Source organism: Siniperca chuatsi, linkage group LG23, assembly GCF_020085105.1.
Source record: "Siniperca chuatsi isolate FFG_IHB_CAS linkage group LG23, ASM2008510v1, whole genome shotgun sequence".
NCBI classification, from domain to species: domain Eukaryota; kingdom Metazoa; phylum Chordata; class Actinopteri; order Centrarchiformes; family Sinipercidae; genus Siniperca; species Siniperca chuatsi.
In genome coordinates, this window is record NC_058064.1 from 2,531,911 (window position 1) to 2,550,026 (window position 18,116).

Sequence of the window (18,116 nt, forward strand, 5' to 3'; positions counted from 1 at the left end):
AAAGACAACATCAGCTGTCTTGTGAACACTAAACCAAAGGCAGTTACAGCGTCGAGTTGGAAGGGGTCGAAGGTCATTGACCAGGAGCCAGTGGACAGTCTGAGACTGTAAGATGCGGTTGAAACCTCTGAAAGATAGTAAGTGGACCTTTGGCCAGATTATTTCAGAATCAGCTTTATCAGCCAAGTATGTGAACACACAAGGAATGTGACTGGTTTTTTTCATTGCTCTCAGAGTCAGACAAACGGCTAAAAACAAGGACAACAAGGCTGAACAAAGACAGGTAAACAAACATTTAACTATAATGTGCATACAAGTAGGTGAAATATATATAAATACCAACAACATACAATGTTTATATACAAGTCAAGTGTTCTGTAGATAGTAAGCAATACAAATAGTGCAAAGAGATAAACACTGAATGGATATACATGAAGAGGGTGGTTATGTACAGTATATGCATGTGTACATGTCTATATACAGTGTGCAGGATTTATAGATGGATATGTTAGAGCACAGTGTGTCACATACTCTGTTAGTTCACCACATCCAGCGGAGCCCCGTAGCTTTGGAACGAGCTGCCTGAGGAAATCAGGTCAGCAGCATCAGCGACCGCTTTTAAATCTCCTCTTAAAACATACTTTCATCTGAGAGGTTTTCCTGATTTTCTGCCCTTTTGCTGGCGACACTGAGCGGTTTTAGTTGTTGTATTTCCTTATTACTTATTACTCTATCAGATTGCATTAATGAGCTGCATGTTGTGAAGCTGTTGCCTGTGTGTGAAGCACTTTGCAACGTGGGGTTCAGAAAAGTGCTCTATAAATAAATAAATAAATAAGGATATTATATATTGCATATAATGCAATAATATTACACTGTTAATTGCGCAAGATGTTAAGATATTCTCTTAAAGTGGGGGGAACAGGACAGAGCTGTTGGGCCAAATAAGCAGTATTAATAAAATAAAATAAATCACCCTAACTGAACTCTTCCTCTAGAAAACACAAACACCTCGCTAACGTCTCTACACAGAGACTTGAAAACTTTCGAGATGGGCGGATGATACCGAAGCTCTGAAGCTTGTTTCACTCCTGTGGCGTCACTGTTTCAGCACGTTGTGTCGGAGCTCGCGTCAAATGACAGAAAATCACCTGACCGATGACGTCTGAAGCTTCAAATGTCTCTGCTGCTTCAGAAAGTCTCATTCAGTTTAACAGTTTAGAAAGGTTTGCAGCTAAACTATGTGAACGGAACATTAGAGGGAGAAGAAGAGTAAGTGCTGCCATCTCCAGGAATGCTCTCTGGGTCGGGGACGGCTCACTGTGGCAGAAGAGACGGGGCAGGGACAGACGTGTCCCTTATTACAAACTCACTTACAGTGATTTCACTGCACAATATCAGCACTTACAGATTAACTGGTGTGATTTTACAAGTAAAATCATTTTTAACAAAATTAATGATTGTAGATATGGTGGTTTAATTAAATATAGAAAGGTGGGTGATGGTGAATGCACAGAAATATTAAAAATATTAAAAAGCAAAAACCTCTCGGAGAGCATTCGTGATGTCCGGTGGCTCGTCTCTGTCGCCAGACTCCCTGTGAGAGCTGTGGTTTCATGGAGTTGCTACGTCACCACTAAAGTCTGTCCAATGATTTTTTGCAACTCCGATGAGACACAACAGCACCTCCTGATGGACTGCTACAGGGCTCAGGAGGTCTGGTCCACTTTGAAGGGACTCGGACTATCCTTCACCGTCAATTACAACTCTGTCATGTACGGCCTCCTTGAAGAGAATTTGCCTACAAAACAAAAAGAACTGTTTCAACTTGTCATCAGCATCGTCTGTCTAAAGATCTGGAAAACTAGATGCGCCATGGTCTTACAGCAGACTGTCATCGATAGTAACATGGTCGTGTATGTAGTGTAAACATGGTGATGTATGAAATGAAAACCAATAAGGTACATAAATATTTAGTGTCAGAACAAATATTTTATATCTTGGCTTGTTTGACAATGCATTTATTAATTATTTTACATATTGCACAATAACATCTACATTTAATATAGCACTTCCGAACAAAAGTGTAACAGATTTAATAATAACACGCAGGCTTCTGAGGCTAAAATCGGAGAGGTGCTGTAGAGCTTCAGGCTCGAAGGGCTGCTATCTGCTTTATATCCACCAGATGTCACTGTGTTTGAAGCCCTGAAGCTTTGAATCATTTTTCAGCACAAACAGAAAGAAAGCTTCATCCGCCCTTCACTACTGGCCAATGCACCGTGCGCTTTCATCATCACTTATGAAAAATCACGTACCGCTTTCTACAAGAAACTCTTCCACAGCAGATGCACGAGGCTGAACTCTCTCTGAGCCCTTGCTTTGGCGTCTCCTCTTATATGAGGCGTGCTTGTTGGTAATTGGGTCCCTTAGATTCAAAATGACCAATGAGGAGTCAGACCTGGAGCTCACAGGTGGAAAGTAATCAGCTAACGGCACCTTGAGAGAGAATAGGAGGAAGGGACAGAGAGAGAGACCGCAAAAGAAAATACTGTTTACAAGAGGTGGATGACGCTACAAACTTTGATTTCGGTCCGATACCAAGTAATACCAGGGCAACAATCACTAATATCAATCCTGATATTGATACTTTTTATCATTAAAAGCAGCTAATGTACTATTTTGCAGGGAAGAGACGTAAAATGATTAATGAGGTGGATGGATTTAAACAGGTGAGGGAGAGTCACATGAGGCAAAGATCTGCACGAGTTGAATTGCTGCAATTTGTGTCAAAATGTGTACTCCTGCTCAGAGCCATGACTCAATCAAAGCTGAACACACAGACATGAAACACATGTCAGGCATTTACCCTGTAAATGCTCATGAAAAGAGCTGTTGTAATGTCAGCTACAGGTAGCTCACTTCTGAGCCCTAGATTTGTTTCCATTTTGGCTAATTGGCACCATTGAAAGTATGTCATCTTAGCTAATAGCAGATCCCGCAGTTTATGGATAATAAAAGAAAAGTAAAGTAAAATCAGTCATATCGCACAGGTTTACATACGGCCTCAATAACATGACACTGCTTACTGCTTCTGGCCCAGCCTCCTCTTTATGCATTGAAGCTTTTGGGATTGACTTTACTTTAAGATCTCTGTTCTTGTGAGTTTACTTCTCCCAGAAGAATCCTTGCTTGCCTCAAATCTGCCAAATTTAACCGTATAACCATTACGATAAATGGCCAGTTCCTTGATGCAAGCGTCTCTGACTGACATTGCGTTGTTTGAACAGTGTGCCACTGCCGTCCTGAATGGCCACTAACAGCATAAAGTCCTAATAGCGCCCTCTGGAGGCCGCAATGTTAATTATACACCAAAATATGAAAATGTGGGACAAAACAAACCAACAAACTACTCATAGAACAGAGTTGCATCTGGCATCTGGTGGGTGTTTACGCTACTAACGAGGGACAGTGATGCATGAAAACGTTCCAGTTGGCTTCCATCACGTTACAGTGGTGAGCAGCTGAGGTGTCTGTCGTCGTGTATCATTATCACTGTGTTGGCTAATACAAAGGATATTTAAATGTTTTGGAAACACACCGAGTGTCTGCTGGGAAACCAGCAGAGAGCAGGAACGTTGTTTATGACTGACGCTCACACACACACACACACACACACACGTATGGGCATAAACACACACACACCCAGACAGTCAGCCCGCCCCCTGCAGTTATTTTTAGTCTAAAGTAAACACAGCACTGTGCTTAATGACGCCACTGAATTCCTCTCTGTTCTATTTTGTTTTCTCATATCTATTCAACAGGCTCTACTGGCATGACATTTTACATGTTGTCGTAAAATATAAATTATATGGAATGAAGACATAACAAATAATTACAGTAATTAACAGAACAATAAAAACTAAAAATGATAATAATAAAATAAAAATAAAATAAAGAAGACACCCACCCACCCCCCAGGTACATTGAGTTATCGTTGGTAAAAGTAAATAGTTAGTAGCAGTAAAACCAACAGCATAAAAATCTTAACTCAAGGTTCACTTACTAGCTTTATCTGGAGCTTTCAACTGCATCTCACGGTCTTCTTCAGCAGATGGAGATAGCTCAGTTGTCATCACCGGTTCTAAGTTCACATTAAAACTGAACAAAAGAAGACCTGACGAAGACAGTGATAAGTGGTTAAAAGCTCAGGAAAAAGTCTTGCGTTAAGATTTTATTTTAAAATCAAACTACTATTTCCAAGGTCAAAAATAAATTTTCAAACCCAATGTTTTCCAAACTACTTTTTTTGAAAAATGTTTTATTCTACTCCATAGTATTTATTGTTCTATCTACATATTCTACTCTGCTCTACTTTGAGGACGTTTGGCTTCTTCAATAACAAGATTTAAAGACTTTAAAGACATGAAGAAGAAATTTCACCACAAGGTCCAATAAGCAGCTCAGTTGTCAACTGATGTCTCCAAGAATAAAATTTCAATCTCGACTTTTAAGACATGTTTTTTTTCTTATATCTACTGAAAATTCCTTTATTATTTTAATATTTTAAACCTAATTATCTTTGATATCTTAAATTACAACTGAATTAACCAAACATTTTGGTTGTTATGGCGCTTTTTTGCAGATGATGTAGCTCTGTTGGCCTCAACAGACTGGCATCTCCAGTACACGTTTGGTTTGGTTTGCAGACAAGTGCAAAACAGCTTGGACATGACTCCACACCTTCAGGAAGATGGTGGATTGCTCACTCCGGGTTGGGAACGAGTCACTGCTTTAAGTGAAGGACTTTGAGTATCTCAGGATCTTGTTCACGAGTGAAGGTAAGATGGAGCGTGGTGAAATCTTTGGTCAACAATCAAAAATGGTGGCCCTAGAACGCACTGTAAGACACGACAATTTAGAGTTTTGGCAAAGAACGGCTGTGTCCAAATTCTGAAACATTTAGGACCAAGTTCAACGTGACTGCTGCTACGACCCACGACACTCCCACCAATCAGAATCCCACATGAAATGATACAGAATTCACTGGTGATATCGTGAAATGCTTCTGCTAATTTACCCCAAACTAACTTTGCAGAATGGGTGTTTTATATTGCCCTCCTCCTCTTCCTGCCACGACCGGCTTCAAACGCTCCTCCTTCTCCTCCTCCTCCTCCTCTTTGGAGGTTTTTCGATGAGAGGGATGGAGATGGATGACGCAAGATGATGATATGTCTCTATTTACATCTCAAAATGATCAAGACAATTGAGATGCCTCAAAATTTATATTGTTCAATATGATAAAGAATGAGACCAAAATTTGATTAGACCCATGACAGATATGAAATTAAATTGTCATCACAGTCTATAGATGCCTTTACCAGTCATGTAATTATATTAAAGATATTCTTCTTCTTCACCGCTCCCTTGCACTTGTTCCTTGTTTTCCATCCTTCTTTCAGCTTCATCATACTTTCACTTTCTTTTTCATCCCTCTTTCTCACTTCCTTCTCTCTTCCAGTTTTTCTTCCTTCTCTTCATATCTACTTCTCAATCACTCTCTCCTCCTTCCTTTCCTCTTTATTAGATACAATTGTTACCTGGAGTAACCTCTCCTCTCTTGTTTCCTCCTCTCTTTCCCCCATCCTCTTTTGTTTACTCCTCTCCTCTCTTCTTCTCTCCTCTCTTGTTTCCTCTCCTCTCCAGCTGATCTTCCAAACTTGGTCATGTTCTTCGTTCTGCAGCCAAACACTCTTGATCTTTAAACAACATCCATCACACACACACACACACACAGAGACACACACACAAACACACATACATCCTTGTACTTCTATCTTTGTGAGGACAGTCATTGACATAATGCATTCCCTAGCCCCTTACCCTAATCTTAACCATCATAACTAAATGCCTCACCCTAACCCTAAACATAACCTAATTCTAACCTAACCCTTAAAACCAAGTCTTAACCTTCAAACAGTCCTTTGAAGTTATGAGGACCGGCCAAAATGTCCTCACTTTCCAAAAATGTCCTCACTCTGTAGGTAAAAAAAACATGTTTCAGTCCTCACTATGTAGCAAGTACAAGTACACACACACACACACACACACACACACACACACACGCACGCACACAATGGGTCGGCTCTGGTCTTTACTCTGTTTCTATTTTAGCTTGACTCTCTGAGACAGCGGTCATGGCTCGCTGCAGGAGTTACTTGCGAGGACTTGCCATCTGTGTCACTGTGCTGCTACTGGTAAGCTAACTGCTAACTGCTAACTGCATGTTTGTGTTTGGTTATGATGGATGTGATGATGAGCAGCTGGACTCTTCGGCAGCGGGGAGATTAATCGGATAACGAAAAGAAATTAAATAATTTCTTCAAACATATGTATTTTATTTGAATTCTAACTTTTATTTAGCTTTATTCAAAACTGTCTTTTACTGTCTAGTGCAATGAAATTAAAGCTGGAATAAAATATAGTGGTAAAATCTTTTTGTAAAATACAAAAATGTGAGGTAAAAAATATAAATTAAATCTTATTAATGAGGGCATTCTTTAAATATATATTATATTAACTGATGCATTTGATGCTCACTTTAAAAACTTTTGACTAATAGCTTTTATAGATCAGTTACATGCCAGTTTAATTACTTTACACTCACTTTATAAATTGAGGTTCAAAGTGGAAACAGCAGTTTTAATTGTTTTCCAAGAAAAATTAATTTCACCACAAGGTCCATTCAGTCCGTTACCTCATGTGAAACTTTCATATCACATGATCTTCATCAGCAGATAGGTTGTCATGAAATTGTACTATTTCCATTTTTTCTAAAAACTTTTTTTATTATAAAATTAGATTATAAAATATGACGCATTGTTATAGAATAATCTCCCAATGAGCATGTAAATTAGTTACAACATTAAAAAGCTGCTCACTTATCACAGATATACCAAGTAACTACAAACTGTCCGTAATCTCCCAACTAAGTAAAATGTTAGAGAAAATGGTTTCTTTCTGTCAGGCATATCATTGTACAAGTGAAATAAAGGATATTAGTTTAAAACTAGATGCCAATAAATGTTAAATTTTGGTACTACTTGATCTGAGTGCTGCTTTCATTTCTCAAAATACTCTAAGATAACTTGTGGGGTTCCTCAAGGATCGATTTTAGGGCCTCTACTTTTTAATCTGTATACAGTATGTTACTGACGATACTATATGCTGAAGACACACTGTTTTGTGACTGTGTCTTCTGATGACACAGGGCAAAATGATGTTCTTTTTTTAGATGTATTTTTACATTTTAATGCATAAAGTGATAAATGTAAACTTTAAACTTGCCTCTTTAGCTTGGCTTTTAATCAAAATGTTTTATGGCCATTATATAATTCTTATCTTTAATATTGTTCTGTTGTTTTAAATATTTTATTGCCTTTAATCTATCTTGAGTTTTATGATAAATAATAAAATAAACATATTTTCCATGTGCATTTGTCTCCAATTGTTTCACTGTTTGTGTTTGTGCTGTCATATTATTAGCTTGTCAATCACCTGTGAAGCACTTTGAATTGCACTAACCTGTACAAGATGTTATACAAATAAAGTTTGATTAACTGATATCAGTATTGACAAGTTAGCCAATGAGCAACAAAAATTTGCAGTACAGAGTTGTCATAGATGTATTTAATGAACACTGTCGCCATTAAAAACAAATTGAAGAGCTTTTCAAAACAAAAATGTTGTTTACTGTATGTAATGTGTTTATATATGTTATGTGTTTATACATAATGTTTTTATTCGTGTAATTAGTGCTTGATCTTTGTTTAGGTTTCCTGTTCATTTCCTCTTCTTGTTTTCTCCTCCCACTGTTTCCTCTTCTCACTCTCTTTATATTTCCTCTTCTCGCTTCTTCCCCTCATTCCTCTCCTAATGTGCTCTCCTTATTCTTGCCCTTGTTTCATCCACTCGTTCCTTTTCCTGTTGCCTCCAAAATATTCAAAGTTCATTTTATCTAATAAAATGATCATGATTCATCATTTATATTTAGCATTAATTTATATTGGTCATTCATATTATTATAACTAGCTGGAAAACAGCTTTTTAATTCTAATATTTTCACTCTAACACTGACCCTATTCATTCCATTATTTTGATTTGTGTTTACTGGCTCCTGTTCAGCTGCTTCCTGTTGTGGCTCCTGTGTTGTTTACACTATATCAGTTAATAACAATAATTAGTAACCAGACTTTCACTTCTGTTCTGGAAATAGGTTTGCATCACACCTTTGTTTGTGTTACATGCTGTAGTGTTTATATATATATATATTCCATTTATTAAATTTTATGTTTGTCTTCACACTTCGTTTTTTATTGTTTTGCAGTACTGTAGCTGCAAAAACTAGTTGCAAGAAAATGTTTCAGTGGGAGAATATTTACTAAAACTGATGCTGGAGCCTAGAAACTGGAATCTAAAGACATTCATGGGTTTTTCTGTGCAGCAGGAGTGTTTGTGAAAGTTTAAACTCTGACTGCGAGACAGATTACGTCTGTGATTCAGAGCTGTCAGAGTTCCCAGTTGATGGGAGTCTGATGAGCGTCTCTCTGGGGAAGCAGAACAGTTTCAGAGGAATGTTGCTGCTGTTAAAGACTTCTTCCTCCTGTGAAACTCAACATTCACAGCAGTTTAACTTTTCTTTAACGTTTCCCTTCATTACCTCCCTGCAGGTGTCTGGCGTGGTGATGATGGGCGTCGGATTTTCCTCCATCGACGGCAACACACCAGTTGCTGAGGTAACTGTGTGTGTGTGTGTGTGTGTGTGTGTGTGTGTGTGTGTGTGTGTGTGTGTATGCGTGTGCGTGTGTGTGTGTGTTTTAAAATTAAAGTTTTATTGTCCTGTGCTGCCTGTTGGTCTATTTTTGAGCCCCCTTTTCCTTCCAAAGACTGGATGTAACATAATTATCTTAATGGAGAGGGAATTAAACAAATAAGTGCTAAATATATATATATATATATATATATATATATATATATATATATATATATATATATATATAAAATTATATCAAATGAGCATTTTATTAACTCACATTAAACCACACCCACATTACCTCAGATAGTTAAAGGTGGGGCGGTACATGACATGCACACCAAGTCTTTATAATATCAGAAACAAATGCAACCCAAAGTTGTAATAAACTAACTATATGTACAAGTTTGTGGACGTAGAAATTGAGGGGGAGAAGTTGACTATATCCCAAGGTGCATTTCAATTAGAAACATCCAATCACAGAGCTTTGAATTATTTTCCATGTGCCGCTAATGACGGGAAGATGCTAAACGTTTTCTAGAAAAAAAAGTAATAAAATCAGCAGCTTCAATCGGATTGGATGAATTTAGTGGCCAACTCTCTCTCTCTCTCTCTCTCTCTCTCTCTCTCTCTCTCTCTCTCTCTCTCTCCCAGTTGTTTGACCAGTTGTCCAGTAGTGATGGTTTACTGGTCCTGCAGGTGTTCGGTCCGGTCACAGTGGCTTTGTCTATTCTGGGCATCTGTGCTGCGACGTTGGACGTCAAACCTCTGCTGTTGGTGGTGAGACACACACACACACACAAACACTCACACAAACACTCACACACACACACACACACACACACACACACACACACACACACACACACACAGTCGTGTTTCCATCACTTCAGAGGATATTACATTGATTTCCTGGAGACTTACTCTAACCCTTCATCCATGGGATGAAGTCCATCTATCTTCTAACCCAACCTTAATCTAACCTTACCTTAACCTTAAACCAGTGGTTCTCTTTTTCTGTCATGTCCCCCTTCAGAAGCCCCCCCTCCCCACCACCACCACCACAGATTCAATTCGTATCAGGCATTAACAATAATAGGGAACAACAAATAAAAAAGGAATTTGATTCAACTTTGTTCCACTCCATATTTTCCCCCTGGTCATCCACCCCCACCCTGCAGTGGCTCTACGGCCCCCCCAAGGGTCCCGCCCCCCAGTTTGAAAAACCATTGCCTTAAACCAAGTCGTCACCCTAAAATTGAATGATTTACATTATGGGGACTTGCGTTTTGTCCCCAAAAGGACGTAGAGTCCCCACAATGTGACTGTGTGAACATATTTATGTCCCCACAACATGAGTAATACATGTCCACACACACACACACAGAGGGGGCGGAGCTAACCTGTGATTATCTTCTCCAGTTTTCTGCTCTGATATTCGTGGAGTTTGTAGCTCTGATGGTTGTTGCCTCTCCGCTGGTCCAGGTTCAAGCTCAGGTAACTCTTCCTGTCTGTGGCTCTGTCTCCCTTATTACTGTCTGATAACTCTTAGCCGCCACTGGCGCCCCCCAGAGGCTGCAGTGTTCATCGCAGCCCCACAATATGAATGATCCAGGCAGTACACATCTTCTTAGGGCACAGCTCAGTTTCTCCACCTTTTCTTGTCTGTGATAATATATTTTTAGCTGCCAAAATCCTCATGACCCCAGCAATCTGAGAGTCGTCATGTAAATTTGAGTATCATTTACATTTGTATTTAATTTCAAGAGCATAGAGGGAGCTCCATATTGATCATGTGGAAACACTTGAAAAAAACATGTTTAAATTTGTGTATAATACAATATAATATGTTCATCAAGGATTTATATATAAGTAATTGAAATCTTTAAGGACCAGGACCACACCTGCTTATTCAAACTGTGCATTAGAGCAGTAACGTGATTTAGTATTATTAATCCAGTAATTCAGTATTTCACTTCCAGAAGGTTGTGGTACTTTTGAGAAATTTTATTTATATGTATGCTGAAAGCAGATTAGAGGTTGATTTTAATGATTAGAAATTGCCTTTTTACAAACTGTAAACTTTTTATTAAGAAAAAGATCAAAGTTAATCTATCTTTACTGTTTCTCCTAACTGCTTTTCTCCATCACTGTTCCACTGTATTGTTCTGTATTCTGTTGTGCAGATGGACAGCGCAGTGGAGGAGGTGTTTCTGAACGTAACTCCCCTCCACAGAGCAGATCATTACATCCAGAGCGAACTAAACAAACTCCAGGCCTCGGTGAGAGACTGAAATAAAGCAGAAGGAATCACATCAAAGATCACAATGTAGAGAAACATGTCAGTTTGTGCCATTAGCCTCGCCTTTTAGCGCTCTGAAATATTACAGAACGTTTCTCCATATTTTCTAAAACACGTTACACAGACCAACTCCTGAAAACAATAAACCAAATGCATTTTATCCATTCTCTCTCTCACACACCACACACACACTACCAGCAGAGAATAACAAAATATCAGTGAAGTTGCACAAAATTACATAATAATTTATCGCTGCTGTGGGAGATTATTTCTCTGCTAATGAAAGAACAGCAGGTTTGAGTTTGAACTCCAGTTTCAGATATCTACAATTGTCTTTGCAATAGTAATCTTAGTTTTATATATCCAAAATGATAATTGATCTTTCGAAATTTGCTGAGTTCAATTTGACGACTAGTCAGAGTAAACTGAAGATAACCTGAGGCTGAGTTTTAACGAGTCAAAACGTCTGTCTGTTCCTCAGGACTCTTGTTGTGGTTTGAGAAGTTTTGAGGACTGGGAGAATCAACTTCCTGTGTCTTGTTTCTGCGCACCTCCTGCCTCCGAGCTGCAGCCGAGGTAAGACAGCGGAACGTGGAAAACTCTAAGAGCTTTTGAGCTTCTAGATGAATTTCTGGATTTCCAGAAGAGTTTGGGTTTTGTCTGAGCTACTAGAAGAGTTTTTGTGTTTCTCACGTGCTTGAGTTTCTAGTAGGATTTGCAAGATTCTCGAAGAATTTCAGAACTTTCTGGAGAGTTTACAATTGTTTGAGAGACAAACCTTGACATCCTAAGGCTCCTGCACCAGAGGGACAGAAATAGTAACCCCCCCTAAAAACGACATTTCCTGCTTTTGATTTCGTCATGTTTTTGTGGCTCCGGTCTCGCTTGTCTTCCAGAAATGCTGCTCAGGTTTTGTTGTTCTTCTCTCCTTTGTCTCACAGCTCTCAGCCTGGTAACTCCAGCTCAGAGGGCCCCTGTGTGATGGTGGTCAGTGACCCCCCGAGCCCAAAGGTCACAGATAAATTATGGGTTCACTCCAAGGTAACTGCATGGTCTCATTACTTCCCTTACCTTTCTTCCCTTTGCCACTTCTGACTTTTCCTGATTTCCTCCCTTCTCTTCTTTCTTTCTTCTACTTCCCTTCTTTTTCTCTTCCTGTGTTTCGTCTTTTATTTCCTTTCTGTCAACAGTTCTGCTTCTTCTCTCTGCTGCTACTGGATCTACGCTTCACTTTGCTTGTTTTTTCAGCTTAACAGACAAACATTTCCCATAAAATGACCTCTTCTGTTCGTCGTGGTGTCTGTTTGGACAGACGGATGTTGATCTGAGCTTCAGTGTTATTCCCCACACTGCACTCCTTTATATGAAAGACCAGTATTAAAACCCAGCTTTCAACAGATACTCACCCTGCGGGGCTGCTTCTCTCTAACTTACGCTAACCTCACTGTTGAGGGTTAACAGAGGAAATTAGGTTTCCTAATGTACACCAACAGGAAAAAAGATGTTTTTATTAATGTTGACCTTTGACCTGTGTTTGTGGCAGCCCTGTGGTCACATCCTGAAGAGCTACCTGAGCTTCCCCATCAAACTCAGGATAGGAATCATTTCAGCCTTCGCCACCATCGCGGTAAACTATTACACGCTGTCTTCCTTCTCTTTCCTTTATGTTGTTTCTTTAAAACTTTGGCATCATTTTGTATCTTCGCTGCAGACTTTACATTGATTGATGCATGAGAAGGAAAAGTCTGGAAAACCATGACAAACTCTAACAAACTGCATCAAATGCAAGTTGATAATGACCAGAGGGAGAAGATGAACAGTTTCCAGAAGAGTTCACATCCAGTTTATCTGGATATGAATACGGTTTTCTGGAGAGTTCATGGTTTTTGGAAAAGTTTACAAGATTCTAGATAAGTTTGTGTGTTTCTAGTTGAGTTTCTAGAACAATTGGACTTTCTGAAAGTGTTATGAGTTTTAAGAGATCGAGTTGCTGGTGTGTAATACGTTTCCATAAATGTTTATGATTTGGAAGCATTTACAAGACGCTGTAAAAGGTTTACACCTTCCTAGATGAGTTTCTGGAAGTCTTACGAGTTAGAGTTATGGGTTAGATAAATACAAGTTTCCGTGTTTCTAGATATGTTTCTAACACAGTTTAGGAGTTTCTGGAAGAGTTTATATGTTTCTTGAACCATTACCAGTCTTTACCAAAGCTTATGAGTTTCTGAACGTGTTACGTGTTTCTAGAAAAGTTTGGTTCAAGGAGTTAATGACTTTCCAGAAGTTGACAGATTCCATACGTGTCTAGGAGTTGATAAAAGAGCTTTCAAGATTCTAGATAAGTTCATGTATTTCTGGATGAGTTTCTAGAACAGTTTCCATGTTTCTGGAAGTGGTACAAGATAGAGTTTGTAATGTAATAAGTTTCTAGGACTTAATGAATTTCTGGATGTGTAACGAGTTTCTAGAAGTCTAGAAGTGTTAGAGTTTACAAGATGCTATAAAAGTTTCTAGATTGGTTTCTAGTACAGTTCACTGTATGTCTGGAGGCATTACAAGCTTTAAGGCAGGATTATTGTGCGTCTTCAGAAGCGTTTTGTAGATAAGTTTACGTGTTTCTGGATGAGCATTACAAGTTTCTTGAAAAATACACGTTTTAAAAGAGTTTTGACTTCACAAGTTTCTGCAATAATAAATAAGATTCGAGATACGTTCAAGTTTCTTAAAGAATTTGAGTTTCAGATTTGTATATGTTATTTAGCCACCTTGGGGTTGGATGGAGGTGCAGGTTAACTGGGGTTTGTTTATATAATACATATTCCAAGCTGGGGGTGCACGGTGGCAGAGCGGCTACAGCTCCTGCCTCCCAATAAGGAGATCGTGGGTTCGGGGGTTCGATTCCCATCACACAATCTCTCTGGGTGGAGTCTGCATGTCCTCCCCGTGTTACCGTGGGTTCTCTCCGGGTTCTCCGGCTTCCTCCCACCGTCCAAAGACATGCATGTGTAGGTTAATTGATAACTCTAAATTGCCCGTATTGAATGAATGTGAGAGTGAATGGTTGTCTGTCCTTGTCTGTGTCTGTGTTCGCCCTGCGACGAGTTGGCCACTGTCCAGGGTGTGCCCTGCCTAAGGCCCGAAGTCACTGGGATAGGCTCCAGTCACCCGCGACCCCCTAACGGGGACCAAGCGGTAGAAAATGGATGGATGGATGGATATTCCAAGCTGAATGAACTTTGATGTTGCTTCACTTCAGTTCTGTTGTCATTGCTTTACATCGTTTGTATGATGATATTATGAAGATAAAACCCCAAAGACGATGTACTTCTGAGAGTGTGCTGGAAATACAGCATGGAATGGCAAAAAGAAAGAAAGTTTGAGTTTCTAGAAGTCATCTGGATTAGAGAATGGGGCTACAGATGCTCTGATTTGGCTTTTGAATGGCATCACACTCATTTCTTAATACCACACGAAAATAAGCAATGCGACATTATACAGTCTATACCATGTGATGCCTAAACATAACGAATGCCATCATACAATGTGTGTGTTGCAGATGGCGGCCATTGCTCTGTGTCTGGCGTTGGGTCTGGAGGAATATTGGAAGACGCCTCCGGTAGAAACTGCCGTCGATGACTTCAACAGAGTGAAATACCAACCCAAACCCTCCCTAACCTGACCTCTGACCCCTCACCCAGAACCCAGGCATCAAGTCATACTACTGGTGATGATCGCAAGAGTTCAATAAAACCACATCATCCATTCTTTCAGGAATCTGAATTTCATTTCAAAACAGCATGCGTGTAGATAAATCGTATCTCTGCTTTTGAACAGATATTTGAAAACTTTATCCAGTCATGATGTTTATGTGATATATTAAAAGCAGTGGCAGTGACTCACAGAAACAGACTCCTCTCAGAGAGCTCTTGACGTCTGCACTCAGCTTAGAGCTGCTGCGAGGAAAACTAAAAGAGGAACGGCTGCTGGCTGTGATGACATGTTTGGCTGTCGTCTTTGAAAAGTGCGTTATAAATAAAGTTTATTTTGTCAGTGATGTTTGTGTGGTCTTTAGTTGTAGTTTCCACCTGCGGCCACAAGATGGCAGTAATGATATAATCAGCCCACATTAGGAATGTGTGCATCAGTGTGTGGGCTGTTTGTGTTAAAGTCTAATCCCACAGTTCAGAGAATCAGACGATGGGTCAGGGAACACATTCTTTATATGGGGCATTACCAGAATGACCACCAATAGCTAGCAGGTTGAAGGATTTGGAGTTCAACATAGCAGAGGTTTTCACTCTTGTAGTGTGAACTAGGCGACTGTGGCTTAGTGGTAGAGCGGGTCGTCCACCAATCGGAAGGCCGGCAGTTCGATTCTGGCTTCCCACGTGTCGAAGTGTCCTTGTGCAAGACACTGAAACCCCTTTCTAGTCGGGAAAAGGACTGTATAGCCCCTTTCTAGTCTTTTCCGACTAGAAAGGGGCTATACAGTCCATTTACACAACAGATAACAAAGCAAAAACACAAAGTCTAACTCTAAATGCACTGTACTACAGAACAAAGTGTGTGTGCGTGCATGCATCCACGATGGTGTCAAACAAGTATGTGTGTATGTTTCTCTGTTCTGCCTCCGTATGACAAGAAAGCGTGTGCAGCGGGAGCTTTAACGCTCCGCTCCGCCGGGTGTGTTTGCCTTTAACTTGGTTTAAACCGGAGCTGTATGTGTGTGGTCTGTTGAGGATAACGGTGCCGGGTTCGTTAGCACGCAAAGACTGTCTGTGTGAAGCACAACATTAACTAACATCAACTTAACATGTGACCAAAAGACCTAACAGTGAAAACACACGAGAAAACACATCAGTACACGTCCGGCATTAAAACTAAACAGTCCTGTGCTCAGCCAAGTTCACTGTTAAGCTATGTAATGTAAGTTTTTTAAATGCTTTATTCAGTTTCCCCCACACGTACAGTCGTTCATAAAATCACAATGTAGAAACATATAGTCATATGATGACATATTTACAGGATTGCGAGTTCTTAGTTGACTGCTGTGATTGGGCTGGAATTTCCTGTCCTTTATGGGCTCTGGGTTTTTCAACATCAGCACATGCTAACATCCTGTTTAAGACTAGTGTTTTCAAAATCTGATCCTTTCCCCAGTCAGGGCCTTTCCTGTATCATAAAGGGAGGTGGCAGAGCCTGGCACCTCCAGGCTCAAGGCCCGAGGCAAAATGTTCTACCTCTGCTTTCTATCCGCTATGGGAATGAGCCATCCATTATTAATTAATTTCTATTCTCAGTCAAAGATCTTGTTCTGGGAAAGGTCACCACAGTCCTAAAGCAACTTGTTGGATGTAGATCTGATTACCTCGGACGGGCCCTTTATTGTGTGTGTGTTCATTAATCATTAAAAACAATAATGGAATTATTAAAATATTATTTATATTTCCATTTTATTTCAACATTATTCTAGTTCAGGGACATTGATATATCAATAAATGAGTTCATTTAAGAGGCTTGCAGGTTGGAGACCTCAGTGAATTAGAAACCAGTGAAACTAGATTTAAAAAAAACATCTACATACATCTATATGCACTACAGTAAAGAAAGACAAACCGGATGTTGTGTCATCTGAGGGATTATTATTAACATCAATAAATATGGATCCCTGTGCTGGTTTTGACACAGACATGAGGGACCACAGCCTTATAATTATGAGCCTGCTGGCATCCAAGAGACCAGGAACAGACCAGGATTAGTACTAGTACTAGTTAGTACTACTACATCTACTGTCTCCTGCTGAACTAGGACTACAGCGACAGCTGGACAAAAGTGCTGCCAGAACTGAGCCCTGGCAGAAAACCTGAAGAAAACTGTTGCCACAATCTGAGAAATCTGCACGCTGTAGCTTTAAGATTTCCCCTCATTAAGAGGCCCAAACCATGAAAAACAGCTCAAAAGTACACCAAAGTATGTGCACTATTGTTTCTATAGTGTTATCTGAATCTGCAGGGGTCATTTCACACAGAAATCATCATGTGTCCCATGATAATCTATGCTGTTCTCATATGTGGGAATAGATAGATTCTGGTTTGTGGTTCACACGTTAGATTTCTTCACATGTTGCGCAAAGTCAGTTGAGACACCCGCGGACTGCGCAATGACAGTGAACTTCCAGGTTCATTGTATGACACACGGTGCCAGATGGATCTAACCAATCAGCTGCAGTTTGTGTAAGACTAGCACTTCAGATTGTGTGATACATGCTTTTACTATTGATGAACTAAATGAAAAGTGTTTAGAGATATCTTTTGGTGTTTTTTGGTTAAATTTAGATTTTTTAAGTGTTTGTTCAGGACCATTGCTATAATTTGGGGATTTTTTGCAACCATGGGGGGAGTTTTTTGCTATTTTTTAGGTCAGTTTTGGTATTTTTTATTTATTGGACCCCTTTTTAGCAAACAAACTCAACAGCAATTTAAACTTAGAATTTCAGGTCAGTGCCACATGCGATAAGTCTTGCCGTGTCTTCCACAGCACATAAAGTTGAAGGTATTGCTACCAGCGTGACTGTCATATTAAATCTGTGTGTAGAAAATGGGACAGTCAGGCTTAAGGTAGGACAAAGACGGCAGCGGATTCTGCAGTTTGACCTTTAAGAGGAATGCAAAGAAATCTACTCTGCTCTAGCTGCGTGTCTCTACATGTTGAACAAAGGTATACGATAAACTGACAAACCTGTACGAGCAAGATTTCTCATCTAGGGACCGTAAGAAAATGACTAACCTTATAAGACCGACATGTTGGTCCTATAGCTACTTTGAATGTGATTTGAGAGACAGGAATGTTGTCTGTCCTCTGCCAGTGGTAGAAAATAACACATTTAATCATTAATCACATTAATTCAAGGGCTGAACTTAAGTACACTCCACTACAATTATAGTTACTAGTTACTTTACAGATTGAGATTTTACATAAGAAAAAAACATGATGATCTTTTAA

General features: G+C 39.6%; 1 protein-coding gene across 2 annotated transcripts; it reads left to right on the forward strand.

Annotated features, from left to right (window-relative positions):
- Positions 1-118: 118 nt before the first annotated feature.
- On the forward strand, positions 119-15,168 carry LOC122871557 (23 kDa integral membrane protein-like). Of its 2 annotated transcripts, XM_044186811.1 has the most exons (12): positions 119-137; positions 235-283; positions 4,646-4,841; positions 6,175-6,257; positions 8,730-8,795; positions 9,467-9,592; positions 10,235-10,309; positions 10,999-11,094; positions 11,596-11,690; positions 12,056-12,155; positions 12,658-12,741; positions 14,671-15,168. In XM_044186811.1, exons 4-12 carry the CDS (start codon positions 6,198-6,200, stop codon positions 14,791-14,793), a joined length of 825 nt encoding a protein of 274 aa, XP_044042746.1. In that variant the 5' UTR covers positions 119-137; positions 235-283; positions 4,646-4,841; positions 6,175-6,197; the 3' UTR covers positions 14,794-15,168. The 2 variants fall into 2 exon arrangements, with proteins under 2 accessions (XP_044042746.1, XP_044042747.1); XM_044186812.1 differs by lacking the exon at positions 6,175-6,257.
- The last annotated feature ends 2,948 nt before the right edge of the window (positions 15,169-18,116 follow it).

What these genes read in the sequence shown, in the direction of transcription:
- LOC122871557 (XM_044186811.1), top strand. Translation starts at nt 6,198, where the DNA reads ATGGCTCGCTGCAGGAGTTACTTGCGAGGACTTGCCATCTGTGTCACT. An exon ending in TGGTCCAGGTTCAAGCTCAG is followed by an intron (nt 10,310 to 10,998) that starts GTAACTCTTCCT and finishes TCTGTTGTGCAG; the next exon opens with ATGGACAGCGCAGTGGAGGA. An exon ending in TAAACAAACTCCAGGCCTCG is followed by an intron (nt 11,095 to 11,595) that starts GTGAGAGACTGA and finishes TCTGTTCCTCAG; the next exon opens with GACTCTTGTTGTGGTTTGAG.